This window comes from Gobio gobio, assembly GCF_949357685.1.
Source record: "Gobio gobio genome assembly, chromosome: 11".
Taxonomy (NCBI): Eukaryota; Metazoa; Chordata; class Actinopteri; order Cypriniformes; family Gobionidae; genus Gobio; species Gobio gobio.
The window spans coordinates 7,536,084-7,557,197 of NC_137104.1; the positions used below are offsets into that span (position 1 = coordinate 7,536,084).

Below are 21,114 nucleotides of genomic sequence, written 5' to 3' on the forward strand. Positions count from 1 at the left end.
AAGTAAAATGGCCAGAAATACTTGCAAAACTGAGCCAGCAGTGGAATAAAACATTCCCATTTTATTAATTTTTTAAATCACCACCTTACACACACACTCTACATCATTTGTCTCGTGACTATATACACAAAAGGGGAAAGTCTGTGATTAAGAAGTGCACATGAAAAAGGTGCTAAATATTTAATTTTCTACATGGCAGTTAAAATCAATGTCAAAGCAAATTTGTCTAAACATTAATAGCATTCAATTTGTGAATAAACTCGCTGTATCGGTCAGATTTCCGTGCGAGACAACTTAAATGCTTTATTAAAAGACAACACCCCATGCTTCTTAAAGGAAAAATACTGCTTAAATGACAAGTGTTTATTCATTAACATGAATCAGGTATGTTACAGTATAACCCTAAATACAGTAGGTAATGATTTCAAATCATTTCTATTTACATTTATGCACATAACGGATCAAACCTGATGAAAAAAGAAAACAGTGATAAACTAAACCACAAGATGTAACAAGTTGCCCATTAGTAGTTCAAAAAACAATAGAAGCCTTGACTACAGAGGACTTCAAACTAGGGATCTTTAGCACCCTTTAATGCAAAAAAAAAATGTATTTACATGATTCATTTTCAAAGAGCATTTCGTTCTCCAAAAAGAAATTCATAAGTTGTTGGCAGCAGAAGGCACACAAAACACCTGCAAGTTTCAAAAAAAGTTCTCGACTTGTAGAGACGAAGATATGGCATTTCATTTAAGAGTATATGAATGATCTGTTATTTCTGAATCCTCAAAACCATGGAAAGACTCCAAATCGCTGTCTTTCTCAAAGATCTTTTTCAACGAACTCATGCTGGACTGCGGAGAGGATTCTGCAGAAACCACACCGGAGGTCTCCGATTTCTTCTCCTTGATTTTATCTCCTTTCAATTTTCTGACGAGGAGAGCTTCAGTAAGACTCCGCACGAGCTCTGACGGTTCCTCGGATGTCACTTCTGGGTTTGAGCTCAAAACCCGATCGAAAGAGCGGAAAAGAAGCTTAGGCTCTGCTTTAAGGACATCCAGGACCTCGGCGAGCCAGCGAGAGAGAAGAAGGGCAAGGTCAGCTGGTTTGGCTCCAACCAGTTCCTGTGGCGCCTTCGTCACATGCTTGCTCCATCGGGCCTGCAGAAACTCACGTAACACAGGCCCCATGCAGGCTTCCAGGGGCTGGAGGCGGCGAGAGCAACTGCGAGGGATCAGACCTGGGAGAGAGTTTGCGCTGTTGAGCGATGCCAAGAATTCATTAGACGTGTGGCCTTTGTACGAGTCAACTATCAGCAACCCTTTGCCTCCAGAACTAGGGTTGACATGCCGACACCACACCTTGTCCAACCAAAGCTGTAGTCTTTCTTCATCTGTGAACCCTTCTGGTCTAGCCTCCAGGATGATGAAGTCCGGCAAGGAATGTGCATCTGGCTTGAGAGGTTCGCCTCTGAGGAAAAGCATGGTTGATAATGTGGTCCCATCGGCCAGGGCTGTGAACACAACCTCCACGAGTGGATTTGCGGTGCCCATCAACTGAAAAGCAGACAACATGGACGACGAATCCGCAGAGGCTCCATCCAGCTGCTCCAGGTCTACAAATATGGAAAGCTCATCCATGGCGCCCATAGAAGACAGTCTGAAGGTTTGTGAATTGACTTGCTTCTTCAGAAAGCTGCTGAAGGAACGCTCCAGCTCCTGGGATTTACCCGGTAGCAACTTGCTGGATGTGGCAAACGCCTGCAAGCCCAGATCGTGGCGTAGCAAGAAATCAACCGCTGTATCGTAGGAGATATCTCGCGCACCATGACTGCTCATGAAGTCGAACAGATTCGCTTCATCGATAGGTAGCTGTTGCTCACGTTGACACAGCACCCATTCGACTAACCTATCGGCTGCCTGTGGCATCAAGGCCTCTCTGCTTCTCGAGGGCTCGAGCTGACGCTGCCGTTTCAAGAGCAACGACTGGACTTCTTCCGGTGGAGTGTCGAAGTGATTGGCGGCCTGTGGGACCCCACAGCAGAGGGCGTACAGTACAACTTTCAGCTGAGCTACGGTAAGCGAGTTATCCACTGTACGTCCTGAGGCGACTTTGGAAAGCCCTCCATTCGAAGTTTGCTTCGGAGCATCTGGTTTGACCACACAGATTTTGCTTGGAACGGCGCTTTGTTTAATAGGTTGAACCTGAATGGGAAAGTTCACTGTGTGAACGGGAGTAGCAGGCAGCGTTATTGTGTAGGTGGGTCGAGGAAGGGGTATAGAGGACAGAGGAAAGGAGCTCCTGTTCACTTGCTGCACCTGCTGCACTTGCAAAGGCAAGAAAAACGCGTTGTTGAGTATCTGACCTCCTCGGAGTAGGTCCGTTGGGATGAAGACAAATCTACAATGACAGAAATGTGTTAAAAGTTACCTTTTCTGCTAAACAGAGGGGTTACATTTCTAGAATTTTCAATTGCTTTTATGAGCTCCACATGAAGTTTCTACAGTCTTTTCCTAAGAGTTTTCTTTTTTGAACGAACTATCCCGTTAAGCATTCTTGTCATCATTTTCTCACCCTCATGTTCCAAAACTGTATGACTTTCTGTAAAAAGATATTCTGAAGAATGTCAATGGGGTCCAAAACAACACTGGACCCCACTGACTTTCATTATATGGGGGGAATAAAGCTGAAGACATAAAGAGATAATGAACTTATTGTTTTATAATGTTTCCTGGGGTACACTTAGGTCAAAATTTAGAAATAAAAGGCAATTTTCCAACCTTTGTTTTTGCCCTCTGATCTGAACGCTCTGTCTGAAGGGGCGTGTCTGCTGTGAGACTTCAGTGTAAACACCCACTGCTGTGATTGGCTAACGTCTTTGCATATGCAATAGCTAAGTATTACATGTGGAAAACTTTACCATTTACTTTTTTATACACCTTTTTACTATTACAGCTCTCAAAGTTAACTAATCGTGAAAAGTGTTGATTATAGCATTATATTTAGTATATAAATATATATGGCGATGCGTTTAGCTGTATACTTAAATATTTTGTATTGTTTCGCCGTTTCGTCCATACGGATCCGGTGTTTTGGGAGCCTGAAACGGCTATTTTTTTAAACTGGGTCCCAGAGTGGATAAATCTGAAAACGACACCCATGCGTTTTCGTGTGTAGAGCCAATCCGTATATTCTGTCTTGCGCATGCTCCAAGTCTTATCCATTTTTAGTGCATCTCTGTGGCAGAATTACAGCGCCACATACTGGTCTGGCATGTATTCTACATCAACCACATTCCTAGCATTAGGATACTTTGGAAGGTTATTTTTAATCCTGTGATCCTGTATCGCTCTTCTCTCCTCGTCATCTCACTAACACACCAGTGGGCGGGGCCAAAGTTGTGATGAAGTAGGTGTTGATTTTCTTCTGCAGAAACGGTCTTTCACAGCGTTTTACGAGAGCTGTTTTTGGACTAACAAGGGAGTTTTCAGTTCTGAAACTTACAGGATATTCTAATAGTATGATGAGCTCTTATATGTCAAAAGCTCAAGGAAAATTTTATTTTTCAAGTCATGACTAGGCATGTGCCGGTATCAAATTTTCATGTTGCGATTAATTGAATAAAGAACAATAGGTAACACTTTACAATAATGTCTCACCAGTTAATGCATTAACATTAACAAAGAATGAATAGCTACATTTTTACAGAAGTTATTCTTCTTTGATAATGTTAGTTAAAAAAAGCAACTGTTAGTTAGTGTTAGCTCAGGTCCATTAAATAATACAGTTACAACTTTTGATTTTAATAATGTGTTATTAAAGTCCCAGTGAACCGGAAGTTGCAACCGACTTTATTTCAGTGATTTGACGCATTTCTGAGAGAAAAGGAATACTAAATGAGCAGAACAGAGGGCGTGGTTTGTTTTTTCCTCCCTGTGACCTGATTGGATATAGAAACGTAGGCGTTTCATTCAGAAAACGCACCTCCTCGCCATCTCTGTTTATTAGCTTGCGGGCAGCAGACTGTCAGTTGGATGGCCGTGTTTATTGATGGCATGTCGGTGTCGAAGCCCAAGCCGTCAAACAGACGTCATCAAAAAAGGCCTACCAATGTAGAGGGGAGGAGCATTTTCAGATTTTGATTAAAGATTACGAAGCCAAATAATTTTTTGATGCGGATTGACTTGCACGGATGGATTGTTCACCACAGAACTAGCAATTTGCGCTAAGTAAGTAAATATGATAAATTTTGATTTCACGAGGACTTTAAATGCTGAAATGTACATTGAACTAATATTAATACATGCTTTAAAAGTATTTTTCATTGTCAGTTTGTTAATGAATGAACTAATGTTAAATAATAGAGCCTTATTGTAAAGTGTGTGATTGAACAACAATCAGAACATATTCAAACAATATCTAGGGCATGTAATTTAGTCCAGATTAAAATATAAAATGCTTAAGTTTGAAAATGAATAGCCTTAAGTCTTTAAGTATTAGGTTATGTGATGACGAGCATAGTATCGTTTTGTTTACGAGGGTTACCGGGGAAACGGCTGCATTTCTGCTGTTCCGTCAGCGCCCTCTGCTGTCAGAGAGTGAATGTGCATTTCGCTCGTTCCGCCATGTGCTCGGCTCATGCACGGTCTATTTACATCAGTGCACTTCCTCTTTGACTTGTTGTTCATTTTAAAAGGTTGATGGGTAAAGTATTCTTAAAATGCATTCTAAAAATCGGAATAATTCATAATAAATAATTATTCATGGTATTTTGTAGTGCCCACGATAACAATATTGTGCATGTTCATTATTGTGGTACATCGTATTACCGTTTACCGGCACATGTCTAGTCATGACCCCTTTAAAATATCATCTTTTATGTTCCACAGAAGAAAGAAACTCACAGGTTTGTAACAGCATGAGGAAGTAAATGATAGAATTCAGATTTTTAAGTGAATTATGCCTTTAAAATTAAAAAGTGGAAATCATCTTACCTTTTATAGCCACGTGAAAATCCTTCTGAAACATGAGGAATATTATTAATAATATGACTCTGATAGGATCATTATTAAAGTGCTTGACTTTTCATTGTCAAAAAGATTTTAGACATAAATAAACAACTTACCCCGCAAGGTGCACCGGCTTGCTTGATGTTGAGGATAATCGGCGAGATGTTTGGCCATCGAATCTCCAACCCGAGTTTTGAATCTACATGTGGTACAGCTTAGCCTCCCCTTCCTGCAAACATTTTCATTATTATATGATCTGATTATATGATTGCAGAGCAAAATGAGAAGAAAAAAAAACCTCAGTTCTTACTTTGGGCAGGGTTTGTATAGGGTGATGTATTGTTTGGTGTTTTTCCGAGGAACATGTACACTGCAAATAAAGACGAGGGAGGAATGAGAAAACACGAAACAACAAACCGACTTTATCGACGTCAAACAGGTGTAGCTCAGTCATTTTTTGTTTGATTTCAATAGAGAAATGTAAAAATAACAATAGCTAATTTGTGAAAATTTGCTCATTGCGACTCAATTTGCAAGCACGTGTCACATTTATATCTTGTCCATGCCTACAGCAAAACACTTTTTTTGTTGTTGTTTTTCAAATGACTACCTCACAAATAGGGATGAAACGATTACCGGTTTCACGATAAACCACGGTAAAATTTAGTGACGGTTAGTAATATCATATAAAATTTAATTATCATTAAAACCGCGTGAGATTATCACGATTTTAAAACTCGCGGTAAATGTTGTCCAGTCAGCGTCAGTCTGGCGCAGCACCGCTGTTTTCTGAATGAGAAGAAATGGCAGAAGGCAGTGACAGCGCCGGGAGATTTTTCAGATATCTAAAAGGACCAAATCTGAGGCGTTGTCATATTTTGGCTTTTACAAAAGTCCTGAGGGAAACTCAATCGAAGGTGATCACCCTGTCTGCAGAACATGCCAGAATAAATTCGCTGTAATGGGGGAAACACTTCAAAACTACGAACGCAAGGCAAGTGGACTTTGGCCTGAATACCAAAACTACGTCTGGGAAATAATTACGTGAAGCGAACGAACAAGTTCAGACAAGACTAGGGTGACATTTAAGGGATAATAATCAGGGTTTGCCATTAACAACCGCCGTTTGCGGGTGTAAATTAACGTTATTTCGGCTGCACATTAGCCACTCTGCTGTTAAACTTATTATAGTCTTCTCAAAAGCCATCTGTTATAATCGCGTTGCGCATTATAACCACTCACACGTGTTTATATTGAGTTTATGAATGCAATGTCTCATAATCAGAGGCGTTCAGATTATCCGGAATTTTGTTCAGAGCGCGCGCCGCTCACACGCTGAAATCTACACTAAAAGCAGAGATGTGTGTGTGATGTACGCAAGAGATTCACTCATCATACAGAGGTTGACTGTTTTTGTTCTATTTCAGCAGCGAAAATAGTTTCAAACAAACACAGCAGAACCACAGCGCATCTGATGTGACTGGCATAAAGTTGGTGAAATTAGGGACCGTCTCTAAAGTTACACACAACATTGGTAACGTTATACACGTTTGAAACTTTAATAGCATTTGAAGAGAATGAAAGTCATAAAACTGACTGTAAAGTGATCATCTAGGTGTCAGGTATGATGCAGACATTTTGATATTTAATAAAATAAACTAAACTGTCAAATCATATGGAAATATGGATATGCATTATTTCTCTAGGATACTGTTTGGGCTCTTACACAAAACATGCTAGATTTAAATGCATCATTGCTGAACACTGATGAGAATATTGCTTGAGAATATATTTACAGAGATAATATTAGAGATTATATTTACGAGAAATTATTATTATTTATGCGTTGCTATTGACGACGGCCATTATAAGGAAGAAAATCCCACAGAATCTTGCTTAAAAAAGTGCATAGAGCTGCTTTAGTTTGTTTGTTAATTTTCAAATATAAAACTTGAACAAAACCGTGATAATATTGGTAACCGTGATAATTTGGGTCACTATAATCGTGATGTTAAATTTCCATACCGTTTCATCCCTACTCACAAACTGTAAAAATCTAAAGATTTTCACCTGATCATGTGATTGGCATAAGCTCTGGAACAGCATGTGCAGTATCGGCAGAGGGAACAGCTCACATAGGTGGGGAAATGGTTGGAAAAATACGGAATGTCATAGGTGCATTCCATGCAGTAGTATTTTTGTGTTGGCTTGCTGGAAAAACAATATGATGGTCAGAAGACAGATAAATATTGTTTCTTCAAAAAAAAAAGTTAATTATTACGTGCAGCAAAACAGACAAAGAGAGATAAATCACACTAACCATTGACCCTCAAACTTGACCATTAGCTCCATCATGCTTTCCACTGGCTTTTTCTTGACAGGAATGACTTTACTGGTGACATTTTGAGGTGCTGCAGCTGTTGATGTGGCGTCTGAGCAAGTGTTCAATGGAGGTGCTCCTAAAGGTTCTTTGTCAGTACTGTCAGCATAAGCTCGGATGATTACCTGAAACAGAGAGGGGTAAATGATAATGCCATCAAACACGCAATAAACCGGCAATATACATGACTGAGTCTCTTACCCTAGTACCAGGCGTGAGGCCCTCCAATTGCTTGGGTTTGACACAGGTACCGTGAAACCTTTGTCTGTGACGCCGCTCGTCCTTCTCATGAATGAATTGAAGTCTGCATTTGCCACAATGATGCGCTGTTCTTGTCTGGATGAATAAACACAAACTTTAATAGGACTGATACAGAAGCCTTCTGACACATTAGCTGTGAATTTAACTTCAATATCGCATAAAACATTTGCAAATAAAGCATTGTTTCCATAGCCTGACAAGCCACACCCACATCAAGATGTTGGGTCTGGGAACACACCATTGGCAGGGCTCAATCCGTGGGGCGGGATAAACGGTTATCTTTCAAATTCCCTCTGCACGCTATTGGATAGTGCTACAACCAACCAGAGCAGCGCAGAAGGTGAAGCGGAGCTAGTTGATAGATTAAACTTTCGCCGTATCCGGTCGGCAAAACTCCCAACACATCTCCCTTTCTTAAGAATGACTTCAGGGCCATTCTTTGTTCTTTTCTCAGAGAAAAACTCCAAGTGTTCCAGAGTCGAATTTGAGCCGATTTGAAAGACCGCTGTTCGCCAGCTTCTTTGTTTTCAAGTAAAATGCGGAATCGCCGCAACTCTACCGTCATTATGTTAAGCCCGCCCACTGACTGCCCACCGCCTGACCACATTTACATTTACATTTATGCATTTGGCAGACGCTTTTATCCAAAGCGACTTACAGTGGCCTTATTACAGGGACAATCCCCCTGGAGCAACATGGAGTAAAGTGCCTTGCTCAAGGACACACTGGTGGTGACCGCTGGGATTGAACCAGCAACCTTCTGCATATCAGTTCCATGGTTTAACCCACCGGACCACCATCTCACATCTCACATCTGACCAGTTTGGTTTTTCCAGCTCGCAAGCCAACGGAGAGTTGCTAGACGCCCTGGCTGCAAATTATATTTGCTGCCACTAGGGTGCATCTAGATTTCTAGGCTACCGTTTCCATCCAATGAGCCGAAGGGGAAAAAATCATCACTTCCTGCTGAACACTATTACTAAGAACAATGGAAGTTGCTGCAGTAGGAGAATACTGTATACTGTGCCACTGTATATAGTAATTTTGTATATAATAAATTACTTGCACCTCAGAGCACGCAGACGAAATGCAATAAAGTTATAGACCCTTTTCACAGACTGTGATGATGCGTTTTAACGGTCATCAATATCGTAAATCCTGCAGCGTTTTTTGCATTTTCATTTTTAAAAAAACATATGTACATTTATAACACTAATAATTTGTATTTTATTACTTTAGCATCAAATTACAATAAAAAATAAAAGTTACCGCTGCTGTGAGGGTGTTTAGTAATAGCGTCTATGAGACTGATGGTAAAAATTAACATATTTCTCTCTTTTCACTGCCGTTATCAATCTCACTTTTTTTTCCCTCTTTTTGAAAGTTGTGAAATCACAACTGTGGCGTTTTTCTTTTGCTATGTGAGCAAATGGGCACACAGAAAAATATTTAATGTATTCTCTCATTCACAGCTATAATATTTAACCCAACTATGATGACTTCCGCTCTGAGAAATGTGAAAAGGGTCTATTATCTCACTTTCGGAGGGGATGCTGTTTGGGATCGCAGTCGTGTAACACAGTTCTGGAAGGTTATTATACCAAACCCCTTCGAAGGCAGACTTTGCTTAGGCATTTCAGAACAACCAAAACAGCATTTCGGATACTGTGCAACGAGATCTGTCTGCAGGTTAGTCCAGTTATGCCGTCCCATCGCAAAGTCACAGTCATTTTTTTTATGCGCATTGAGGAATTTATACGATAAATGTGTTTCCATCGTAGTTTATGCACATTTTCTTATCAATTGAATGCACATTTTTAAAATGTATGTGCATTTTGGGGTTTCCATCCAGTGTTTGTTTATGTGATTTCCATAGGAATAAAAATAGGTGGATGGAAACATAGCTATTGACAGATAAAAGACCTTTTATACCGTTTTGTGTTATTTGAAGAAAACTAAAATTAAATAAAGAATGAACACTAAATTCAATCTTTTTAAATGCTACAGATGAACGTAGACAGCATTATTATGTACAGTATATAAAATGGTTATTCATTATTGTGATATTAAATTATTTGTGTTAAATCATTAATTTTAAGATGAAGGCAATCTAAAAGTAAAAATAGAGGAAATGATCATGCACAATTAAATATTAGCATCATGTAATAATAGCATCAACCAATAGAAAAAAAAAAAAGAAAAAAAAGAGTGCCACACAGATTATATATTGTCCATCCCTAAGAGCAAATCGCAGTAAATTATTCGTTTATGAGCTGGAAAGGTAAAAAGGGCTTTCCATATAAGTGTTGAGATATTAAATCATCATTAAAAACCCTCTGAGCTTGGACTGTTTAGTGTAAAGCACGTTCCTTACCTGGTGTCTACCGTAATGCAACTGGAAGCCGACACAAGACCTAAATACTTTTAAGCAGTAGTGACACAATAAGATGCAGGTCTCCTTGTGCTGCTCTGTGAAGTGGTTTATAACATCTTGGTAGAAAGAGGATCGGAACTCGCACACCTGAGGAGCAAAAAGAGAAGTTGATTTACACAAATGTTTTCAAGACAAAACAGTTGCTGCAGAGAGGCATGACATGAAGCACTTATACACAAAGTTACCTGACACCTGTAGGGCATCTCGCCAGGCTTGTGCTCATGTCTCATGTGGTTCAGAAACAGGGGTTCACTCTCAAAGGACCACTCGCAGATCTTGCACACTTCTGTAAAGCAGAATGAAGTGTTTTAAAGAGGACCTATTACGCTTTTTTACGTTTCTGAACTCCCTGAAACACTTCCATTGTAGTCTTGAGATTTCTTCTGGGAATGAACACGTCACAATATTCCTCATTTAAAATATTCACGCCCAAGGCATACGCTAAATAAAGGGACGGGGCCTGGTTGACTTAGTTTAGGCCCTGTCCCAAATGACACACTTCATATGCACTTTCGGTCTTGTGGACTTACAATGGCTGCCGCAAGTACACAAGACCGTAGGGTGACAATTTGTCATTTTAGGTCTCAGAAGGGTGCTCACAAGCGCCCCCTTTGCGATCAATATGCACCCTCGATGTACACTTTTGCAGAGCCCTTACTGATGTGAACTCTGCAGCTGACTTCTTCCTGACAGTCAAAACGGCATTACATCATTAAAGTGCGGACTCGTAGGAAGACCTCGAGGGTTTAGGGTGCCATTTGGGACAGGGCCTTAGTGTGTTGAAACTTGTGGTTATGGTAAGGGGCGTCTCAAAGCGGTTGCACCAACAATGGATTAAACCTAGTTCTTGACAAACATATGAAAGTGTTTTGATGATATATCATTCTAGGAGTTTAGACTCACTTGAGGACTCTGCTTGGTTATGAGCTGCCTCAACGTGGCACTGCAGACGGAAGGGTGTTGGAAAGTTTCTGTAGCAATGCTGGCACATAGTATGATACTCTACTTCGCCTTTTTGGTTCTCCAACTCCATGTGGTGCTTCATGTGGTTCATCATCCTTTAAAATGAGGGTTTGAAGGATGAACATATATATCGATACCAACAACACTCCTCAAAAAACAGAAAATCTGAAAACCAACTTACTTGATGTTGCTCTTCACCTTTTTGTCACAGAGTTGGCATTTCATTGTGACAGGCTCTGTATTATATCTTGATGATGTAGACTGACCAGGGTGCTGCCCATAGAAGAAGTCTTCAACTAGCATGATCATTCTGCCCTGGTTGTCCAAATCTCCAGAGAGAGGACTAGTCTGTCCCTCGGGTATCTCAGAAGTGGTGACGTCTTTGAGAGACGTTTCTGAGGATGTGGAGAAGGAAACCACAGTCTCGGATGTGGAGGGTTTTGAATGGGGTTTGTCAGTTGTGCGCTTGATCCTTTTTCTAGCCTGGACCTTCAGGTCATGGACGCTCTTGAGAAGTTCTTGATTGCATTGCTGGAAAATAGGGAACAAGATGGATGGACATGAGTAAGACCATGGCGAAGACCACCATAGCAAAGGGTTCTTAACCAAGAAAGGTTCTGTACAGCATTCTTTGTAGGTATTTAATCTAAAAAGTGTATGAGTAAAAACTTACACAGAAGTATCCACGGAGGGACTGACTCTTTTGGTAAACGGCTTTACAGCGAACACAGAAATTGGCAGAACTGGAGGATCTTTTCAAAGCTGTAGAACAAACATACTCCACTCAATCCCTTCTCAAACAACTCTTAATCGACTAGTTCGGTTTTTGGGTGAACTATTACTTAAAACACATTAGAGCTGCACGATTCTGGAGAAATTGAGAATCACAATTTGCTTGTTTAAAACAGAGATCACAATTTTGTTTTTGAACAATTCAATGACTCACTCATTAAGATGAATGTATCCAATTACTGGATGAATCAGCGTTTTTGAACAAATCTCTTGAATGAATGATTCAATGACAAATACATTCACAGCCCTACTGGTGTAACGATGTAATTGACAATCTTTATTTGAAGTGTCAAGTTACTTTCAAAAGGTTTTGATTGCTAACGAAGACATCAGTGTTTATATCCGAACTATAAACTTTTATTCCAGTACTTCTGTGATCATTTGAATTATTGTAACTTAGAAATAATGATACGGTGTGGTTGAAAAGCTAGTGCTGAGCGGTATGACCAAAAATTTATATCAAGGTATTTTTCAAAATTATACCTGTTTCGCAGTATATGATGGTATTTTTCCCCCAATGCATGACCAGGTGTTAACCACATTTTCTACTGATTGAGAGAGGAAATGCTGCAGTAGATTGACTAGAATGCCCTATTTTAGATTATTATTGATAGATTAAACTTTTACTGTATCCGTTTGGCAAAACTCTGAACACATCTTCCTTTCTTAAGAATGACTTCAGTGCCGTTCTTTGTTCTTTTCTCAAAAAAAAGTGAACGTTGTTTGAAGGGGGGGGGGGTGAAATGCTGTTTCATGCATACTGAGCTTTTTACACTGTTAAAGACTTAGATTCCCATGCTAAACATGGACAAAGTTTTTAAAAAAAATTCGGTGCCAAAAATACTCCTTCCGGTTTCTCATAAGTTTCCGAAAGTTTTTTTCGAGTATGGGTATATGTGATGTCAGATAGGGCGGAATGTCTTTGTACGGGCTCTTCTCCCTGAAGGGTGCGCGCGCGACTAGAGCGAGAAAGCAAGCCGGCTGCGCTGCAGTCACAGGATTTCACGGAATCAACAATGTCACCAAAGAAGTGTGTTTTTGGTTGTCATGGCAAGACAACCCTGCACAGCTTCCCAAAGAACCCAGCGTTAATGGGACAGTGGATGGAGTTTGTTTTTCCGGAGCAGCAACGGAGTTTGTTTGTTTGTTCCCTGAATTTCTGCGATGATGGTTTATAAACAAGGTACAGTTCAACTCCGGATTTGTAGCTCGTCTAATGCTGAAAGATGGAGCAATCCCAGCGATTGAGGTTCACGGTCATGTGTTGGTAGCAAGCGGTGAGTAAAACTGCTTCAAATGTATATGTGTTGTTTGCTATCGATTCCATTGTTTTTCTATGTAAACATGCATAGCTCAACACAATAGCTGCGCACTCGTCATTCTTTAGCTCCGCCCGAACGATACGCCCCCAGCCGCTCTGCTTTTTTCAGAAAGACTCGGTACAGCGTATCTTTCTTTTATAAATATAATAAAACGAAAGACTTTTCGGAGATATGAAAGATGCAATCCTACTCTATAGGTACTCAAGATTGACATGATTGACTGAAAATTTGTGTTTCACCCCCCCTTTAAGCGACATACATCGGTATTGTGGTATAATAAAAATTTATATCATGACAAAAAATAAACACCGGTATTCGGTATGAACCGGTATACCGCCCAGCACTACTATATGACAACTGCTCTCTCTGGGTCAGAACACAGATTTGAATGTCTGCTAGGATCATACTTGTCAAAGGTTTAAAAGTCATTGTCATTAAGGAATAAGGCTGTGCGAATGTTTGAATCAAGATTGCGATCTTTTAACGATTAATCGTGCAGCTCTACAACATTTAAATGATATAAATCAATAAATGTTAAGCTGATGTCAACATCTAAAACATCAACACTCCATACAGCAATTCAAAACTAGATCTGAAAAATAGGAGGTTAAAAACAAATCGGTGATTCATCAGAAAAAGGTCCTGACCGTTAGTTGTGGCAGATGGAGGGGCAAAGATCTGCACTTGAGGTCTCACAGTCTGAGACAGCCCACCAGACAGCAGTGGGGCCGGAGCTCTGTTTGTTAAATTGTTTTGGATGGTGACGGTTTTGTTGGGCGGCACTAGTGAGCTCAATACTTGACCAGTAGCTCCAGGTGCTCCAGCAACCTTCGTAAACTTTATGACTTTAATTGTCGTACCTGTCAAAGTAAACAAAATGTAAATAGAACACCGCTAAGAATGGATGTACAATGTGAAAAGTATAAACTGCATAAATTGTCACCTGGAGCTGTGGCTTGTTGGACGTTGGAGGGCGTCACACTAAGAGTGGACACTCCTGGGGCCGATGAGGTGATGCTTTGTAAGTTTGAGGGGCCATTGATGGTCAAGCTGACTGGGATCTGCAACGTAGAAAGTTTTCCAGGCGTCGTTTGCTGTACTGAACTCCCTGGGGTGACCATCCGCTGAGCAATTAACTGGGGTGTCTGAGCTGAAGAGGTCAGAGAAAGTATGAGTAATGCTCCAATAAAAATAAAATAAATTGTTTTTGACCAGCAGAGGTATAAATAAAGAAAACTAAATACATGGCTAGAGATGTCTGGAACACTGGAGCTGGTATTTATGTCTGATGCGTAAATATTCATAATTTGTATGTAAGTTGCAATGAAATTAAAGTAGCAACAGATCTTTTCTTTTGCATTGTGACGTACATTAGAGCGCAAAAATGTTTCTATCCATTGGTTGTAGATTGGATTGAGATGTTGGCATTGCACTCAAATGAATGAGAGCTTGCAGTCGACTATAAGAAAGACTAATGGTTGTCTGAAGTCTGGCATACGTCACCAGAGAGAAGTCTGACATTTTCACAGGAAGATCGAGTTATGACTAAATATTTTCTGGTCTAAAAATGTAAAAATTACATGGATGAATGGTTCACAATGAAATACAGTATATACAGTGAATTTTCTTTCATGCCGACTTAAAATTCAGCAATGCACCCTGTAAAATATATCTGGGAGGGAGTAACTATGTAATTAAATCACAGATTTGAGTTATGACTTACCAGCAGTCAGAAAACTAATGGGCTGTCCATTCAAGATGTAATTAAGTGATGTTCCCAAATTCATTGAGCCTGCCAGAGGCTGACCTGGATTAGGCTAAAAAAGAAAAGAAAAGATGATCATCATTCTTTGGCATGTCTATGCAAACAGAAAGTTAAATGCCTTATTGATAGTAAAAGAGCAAAGTGAAACCTGTGCGCTGATGTAGAAGGTTTGTGTGCCACCTGCAGCTCCACTTGTCTGGACAGCATTAGGCAGTAATGTAACAGCAGGAGCTAAAGGTAAAAACAAATCAGAACAGTTTTTTTTCCCATACTTAAGTCCCACAGCTTTTCTGTTTCTACATAGCATAAGAATATTGTTTCAATCTTTATTGCATGCTTGATGCCTTCTTACCAGAAGCCAAAGGCACAGCTTGATTTACGAGGTCAGTAGTAGCTGATGCTGGTTCAGAGGTGCCATCAGATTGTACTGGTGTCGGTGCACTATTGCCACTTGGGACTACAGTAACTAAATTAATGAAAAAAAAAAAAAAAAAAAAGGCATTAAACTTATTTTTATTTACACTCATTTTCCTAATTTAGATTAAATGCTCTTCACAAAACAATTGAAGGTCTTCTAGACCAGTGTTTCCCAACCACTGTGCCACGACACAATAGCATGCGTATCATTATCAAATTCCAAAAAAGAAGTAAAAATAAATGCTACAAATAAGAATATATAATTGCGCTGTCGGGCTGAAACCTTGTGTCTCTTATTATTGCTTTACAAAATGAATGTTATTGGTCATATCATATGTCTATATGTGGGTTTTTACAAATATTTAACCAATAAAAAGCATTTAAAAGAGCTTGTGACTAAACCTCTTAACTTTATTGGCTACTCAAACTGTCAGTCAAACCTCATAACTCCAGATTGTACCGCAAAAAGCAATGCTTGTTTAAAATGCTAGTTTGTTTGAGTAAGTAAAGTGTTTTCTTTACTCAAAAAACACTAAGTCCATAAAGGCTGATGTTTTTGTATTTGAAGAGCGGAGAATAGTCTTAGTCTTTACCGTCTAGTTGAAGCAAATAAACTGTTTTAAATATCCTGCGCATATCGCTTAATCTTTTGTTTCATGAGATTTTGATCATGAAATTTCAACAAGAAGAAAACTGAGCGCCCATGTAGCTATACATATTTATGTAATATTTGTATTTTTGTAAATTAGTTTTTGCCATGAATACAGCCTTAGATGCCGACATGGCATAAAATAAAACAATCTGAATCTGATGAAAACATTGTAATAGGATGTACTTACTGCCTCAAATGCAGCTGTTCCAGTGACAGACAAAATATCCATCATTCGCTGTCGCTGGTCAAAAACCTTGTAACTCCATGCGAGCTTGACTCGACAGTGTTTAATTACATACGCCGCATTCACACGGGGCTTCGGCGTCAACGCTTGACGGAGGGCGTGGCTGAAGCTTGGTGCTGACGCGACCGTCATAGTGACAACAGCTAATCACATTACTTGCCGCTTGGACCACAACAAAACACAAAAAAAGCGCCTTTTTTGACAGCTAGTCTGTGAGACTATTTTGTGTATGAAAACTGATCACTTTAATATTTGATTCCTCATTTGGCTGGGGGATAGCGCCTATTTGAACCACACATGATATGATATGCTGCCTGTCATTCAATGATAAACAGAGTACACGGACGGAATACAAGCATGATACATTCCAGATTCTCCAACCGTCTCTGCCACCTCCTTCCAGGCCTGGTCTCTCCAGTTTGTGTCCCGGTATGTAAATAACGATTGGTAGTAAAGGACCGGGTGATTACCCACCGGAATTATTCGCTTTTCCTCCATTTTAGATCGTTCTTCACTCTTCATTCACTCTTCATTCACCGGTGTTTTAAACGAACGCGATTGGCTAGCGTCTGCTCTAGGATATTTGCATAGGGTGATCTGATTGGATGACGCCTGCGTTGGCGCTTGAAAAGTTGAGAAATCTTCAACTTTTGCCGCTTGCAACGCGAGTGAAGCGACGCAACGGAACCCACAATTCAGTTCGTCAACGCATGACGTCACCCATTCAAAGTAAACGAGAAGCGTTGACGCCGACGCCCCGTGTGAATGCGGCGATAGGGTGAATTCAGGTTGATTGGGACACTTTTTCCAAGTCATCTCAATGGCAAAAATCACCCTGAATTCACCCTATGTGGTTTCCGCCTGACAGCGATGATATGTACATTTGTTGTTTTATAGGGGTGGATGGATATGAATCGCGATACTGAACTCACGATACGATATGTATCCCGATATTTTAAGCCAAAATAAAGAAGAGGTTTTTTTTTATTATTATTAATAAAATAATAGTATTATTATTTGTGTATTATTATCAGGATCCACAAATATTCCCCCATTGCATTATTATACATTATATTCAACATTATATATAGTCGTTTAATGTAATGATGTCACTGAAACTCTGTAAACTTTAATTTTTTCCCCCTCATGCATTACTTGGGCTCTCAATGCAGGCAGCATCTCTCCCAGTGCTCGCTATGTCCCACCTCTCCCGCTATTAATGCACTATACATATAGAATAAACCATCTAAAATGCTTTGAATAATCATACTATAAAAACAAAATGTGATCTGATGAATTAAATGATGTTTGCGCTTTCACTAAGGAGTGCCGCTTTAAATGACTTTTGTGCTTTGACTTTGATGAGTGCTGCTTTAAATAATGTGTGCGCTTGCACTTTGAAGAGTGCAGTACCGGCAGCGCGCGCACTTCAGATGATCAATGCAATCAATCACAGTTCTAATCGCAAGAAAGCGTGTCAAAATGACCACTCTCAAACTGTAAATGTTTAGCTCATCCAAGAATTTTAATTCTGCGTTTACTCAGTCATGTTGTTTTTGCGCATTACGCAATCATAACGTCCGTGTTTACTACAGTATGCACGTTGTGGTAAATCTGTTCATCATAAACCATTGTTCGTGTCTCTTCAGAAGACTTGAATTTGGATTAGACCACTCGATTCTTTTACGATGCCTTTATGACATTTATTGGATCTTTTGAGAGGAGTTGAGAAGTTTGAGAGGAATGACTTTAAATGGAGGGACAGAAATCCCTCCGGTTTCATAAAGAAAATCTTCATTTGTGTATGGAAGTTAAACGAAAAACGACATGATGGTGAGCACATGATGACAGAGTTTACATTTGTGGTAGCCTACATTTGTAAATTTGTGTTTGGGTGAATTATACCTTATAAATAGGCCTACTACAGCAAGTTGAGCCTTGGATAAAACAACTCTATATCACGAATCATAATGTTTCCATCAACATATCTTCACATTTTTATATCGCGATATATTGTTTAACGATATATCGTTACACCCTTATTGTTTTATCATCATGATTCAGATTCAGATTATTTTATTTAATGCCATGTGAGGATTCAAAGCTATTTTCATGGCAAATATTCAACTACAAAAATACAAATATCATATAAATGCAATAAAAAACAAAACAGCAAGTCATATTATACAAGATGTTTTAAATTAACATATGATAAAAAATCCAAAACCTTTTCAGGCATAATCTCATTAAATACGTCCTTAAGTGAAGTAACTTCATAAAAGAGCTTATCATCATGAACATCATATAACTACCTATTGGACCTTGTTGTGTTCCTACTTGACTTAAGCTCAAGTTTCACATTAAATGTGAGTAGTACTTTTTATATAATATATAGCTTTAATATGCCATTTGAAGCACTAAATGTTTGTGCAATTTTGTTATATTTTTATATAATAGTGAGCTGTGGGTTTTTTACTTTTAAAAACTGTGCTGTGGCAACAAAAAAAAAAAGGTTGGGAAACACTGTTCTAGATAAACATACATTTGATGAAGCCATAATAAGCGTTTTTGCTTAGTGGAAACAAAACAAAACCATTATTTACCTTTGTTATATCGCTGGTTCCTGTTTTCTGTAATACTCTGGCATGGCTCTAGATCATCTTCATCACATTGCATGTAAAGATCCGAGTCTGCCATGTTTCTGTAAACAAAAAGTGTTGCTTATACAGTGCCATCACTTCTGTCAACAAGACTAGTAATATGTTGACTATGGCTACTTTAAATTATTGTTATTATTATTAGTAATAAATAAAACAGCTAACAGGATATGCAATACAGCTTCTTATCAACAATAACATTTAAAGTCTGGACAACGTGTTACAATATCTTATTCTTCCCAAATATATATTATATATATATATATATATATATATAAACATTTCAATTGTCAGTGGGGTTTTTTCGTGGCTCTCGATTGCTACTTTCAAACTTTCATTATTCATATACAGTGTAATACGTGTAAAGTATAATGCGGTGCTAAGTAATTAATTACTGTAATTTTATTACTTTTCCCTTGAAAAGGTAAACTAAGGGATTACTCTTAATTTTTTACTTCTGACAAAATTGCATTAAATACTGTATAGAACAATTCTGTAAAAAACAATAGTGGATTTTACATTAAAATGTAATGTACCTGACTCCTCAAGACCTCATGTAACCGTTGATATTTTATTTTACTTAATTTTTTTATATTATTGTATTTATGCATCTTTCTTTTCCTTCTTGATGTGTACAAAAAAAGGAAAACCCGTTAAAATACAAGTTTAAAAATGTTAACGTCTAATGTTTAAATGTATGTGTATAATGTAACCTTCCTTTAAATACTTTGATCAACACTTTTTAGAGAGAGTACTGTACACTGTCGAAGATGTTAGTAGCTAGTAATTAGTTACTTTTTTGAGTAACTTACCCAACACGATTCATATTTTTTTTTAACTTTCTGTCATAATTTGGGGGGAAAAAATGACATGTATAGGATTTCTTGCCTCATTATCTACAAGCTGTCATAATAATAAACCTGAGCCCCTTTAACGCCATGACAGACGCGCGCTCGCGATCCTCCCGTGCAGCGCGCGCAAGGCTAACATTAGCCCGCCCTGCTAACTGCACGCATGTTTGTCCTGCCAATGCGCGACCCCGTGCAGCTGTATATGCAAAGCTACAGGGGCTAGCCTTTACCTGATTGCACAACTTTTAACAACTACTTTACAAACACCGACGCGTTGTTTCTAGGGAGAAGAAAGGGTAGTCTTACCTCATGCGCAGTGTTGCATATGTGCAAGATAGGACACAAATTTATAATGCGTTATTTCCTTTAATTCTTCGCGGGGTTTGCCATGATGGAAAAACAATGATCCCTATTCTGCAGACGTTTTCCCCTCTTTGCTCGCGGTGGTAGGCGAAACATTTAAAAACGTCACTTCCACGCGCGTTTCCCTGCACTCTGATTGGCTACGATCTTTTGTGAGAAACGCGGGATGATCGTGAACATTCAATATTTAATAAAAAGAAGCAAATAAAATGCGTAATGCCAATGCATGCAAAGGGTCAATGTTACATTACACGCAAATTATGATATGGAACGTTTCCTGCGGTATAATTTAAATTATAAACAATAAAGGGGTTTTAAAGCTAATTACCATAAACATTAAATATTTAGATTATGGCTTAGGCTATGTGTGCACGTTTTGAAACCATTGCCATCCTACCTGCTGCACAGATTTGCTTGTTTTGTTCAATATTTATCACCGCTAAACAGTAGCTTAGCCGGCTAAATAGTCCAGTGATCCCTCACCGCCGACAATAACAGACTCGATCACTGAGAGGAAAACATTGGCTTGTTTTAGTCAAGCATGTTAGTCTCTCGCCATAACTAATAGTTTCCCGCATAGGCTAATCGTTTTCGCATTATGTTTCACTCTGCTTCATTAATTCCAAGATGGCTGCTTGTGTTTAGAAGGCAGGGAGGCATTATTACGTAACATATCCTTTAATGTTCCTCAAATGAAACCAACTCTTATTAAAGCGAGCATGTTTCTCCAACAACACATTTCTGTGATTTTTATAAAACAAGAGTTGATGTTTTGTTGTTATTATAACGTTAGCAGCAGTGAACAAAGGAACCTCACGTTAGCTGTTCAGTTATTGTTTCCGCCACTCGAATAATAATAAAAAAGGTTATTGCGACTTATCTCAACACACAATTGCGACTTTATATCTTGTAATTCTGACTTTATAACACTTTATATGGAGTGATATAAAGTCGCCAAAAAGTCTTTTCCCCCTCAGAATTGGACTGTATAACTTGCACTTGAG

The 21,114-nt window shown here is 39.0% G+C and overlaps 2 protein-coding genes across 4 annotated transcripts in view; one reads left to right on the forward strand and one right to left on the reverse strand.

The window, feature by feature from the left end:
* The window catches only part of LOC307133915 (counting factor associated protein D-like), a 536,798-nt gene that overhangs the window by 104,479 nt on the left and 411,205 nt on the right, over positions 1-21,114 (forward strand). The window lies entirely within an intron of this gene.
* On the reverse strand, positions 20-20,647 carry pogza (pogo transposable element derived with ZNF domain a). Of its 3 annotated transcripts, none has more exons than XM_079829216.1 (19): positions 20,508-20,647; positions 18,843-18,940; positions 15,279-15,392; positions 15,075-15,157; positions 14,885-14,978; positions 14,105-14,311; positions 13,809-14,021; positions 11,721-11,809; positions 11,229-11,578; positions 10,988-11,142; positions 10,270-10,370; positions 10,025-10,171; positions 7,591-7,725; positions 7,330-7,514; positions 7,080-7,220; positions 5,320-5,379; positions 5,126-5,238; positions 4,995-5,019; positions 20-2,400 (listed from the first exon to the last, which is right to left on the reverse strand). In XM_079829216.1, the coding sequence occupies exons 2-19, from the start codon at positions 18,934-18,936 to the stop codon at positions 747-749; spliced, it is 3,960 nt and encodes a 1,319-aa protein (XP_079685342.1). In that variant the 5' UTR covers positions 18,937-18,940; positions 20,508-20,647; the 3' UTR covers positions 20-746. The 3 variants fall into 3 exon arrangements, with proteins under 3 accessions (XP_079685342.1, XP_079685341.1, XP_079685340.1); XM_079829215.1 differs by lacking the exon at positions 20,508-20,647 and adding an exon at positions 20,054-20,187 and having other exon boundaries at positions 4,995-5,016; XM_079829214.1 differs by lacking the exon at positions 20,508-20,647 and adding an exon at positions 20,054-20,187.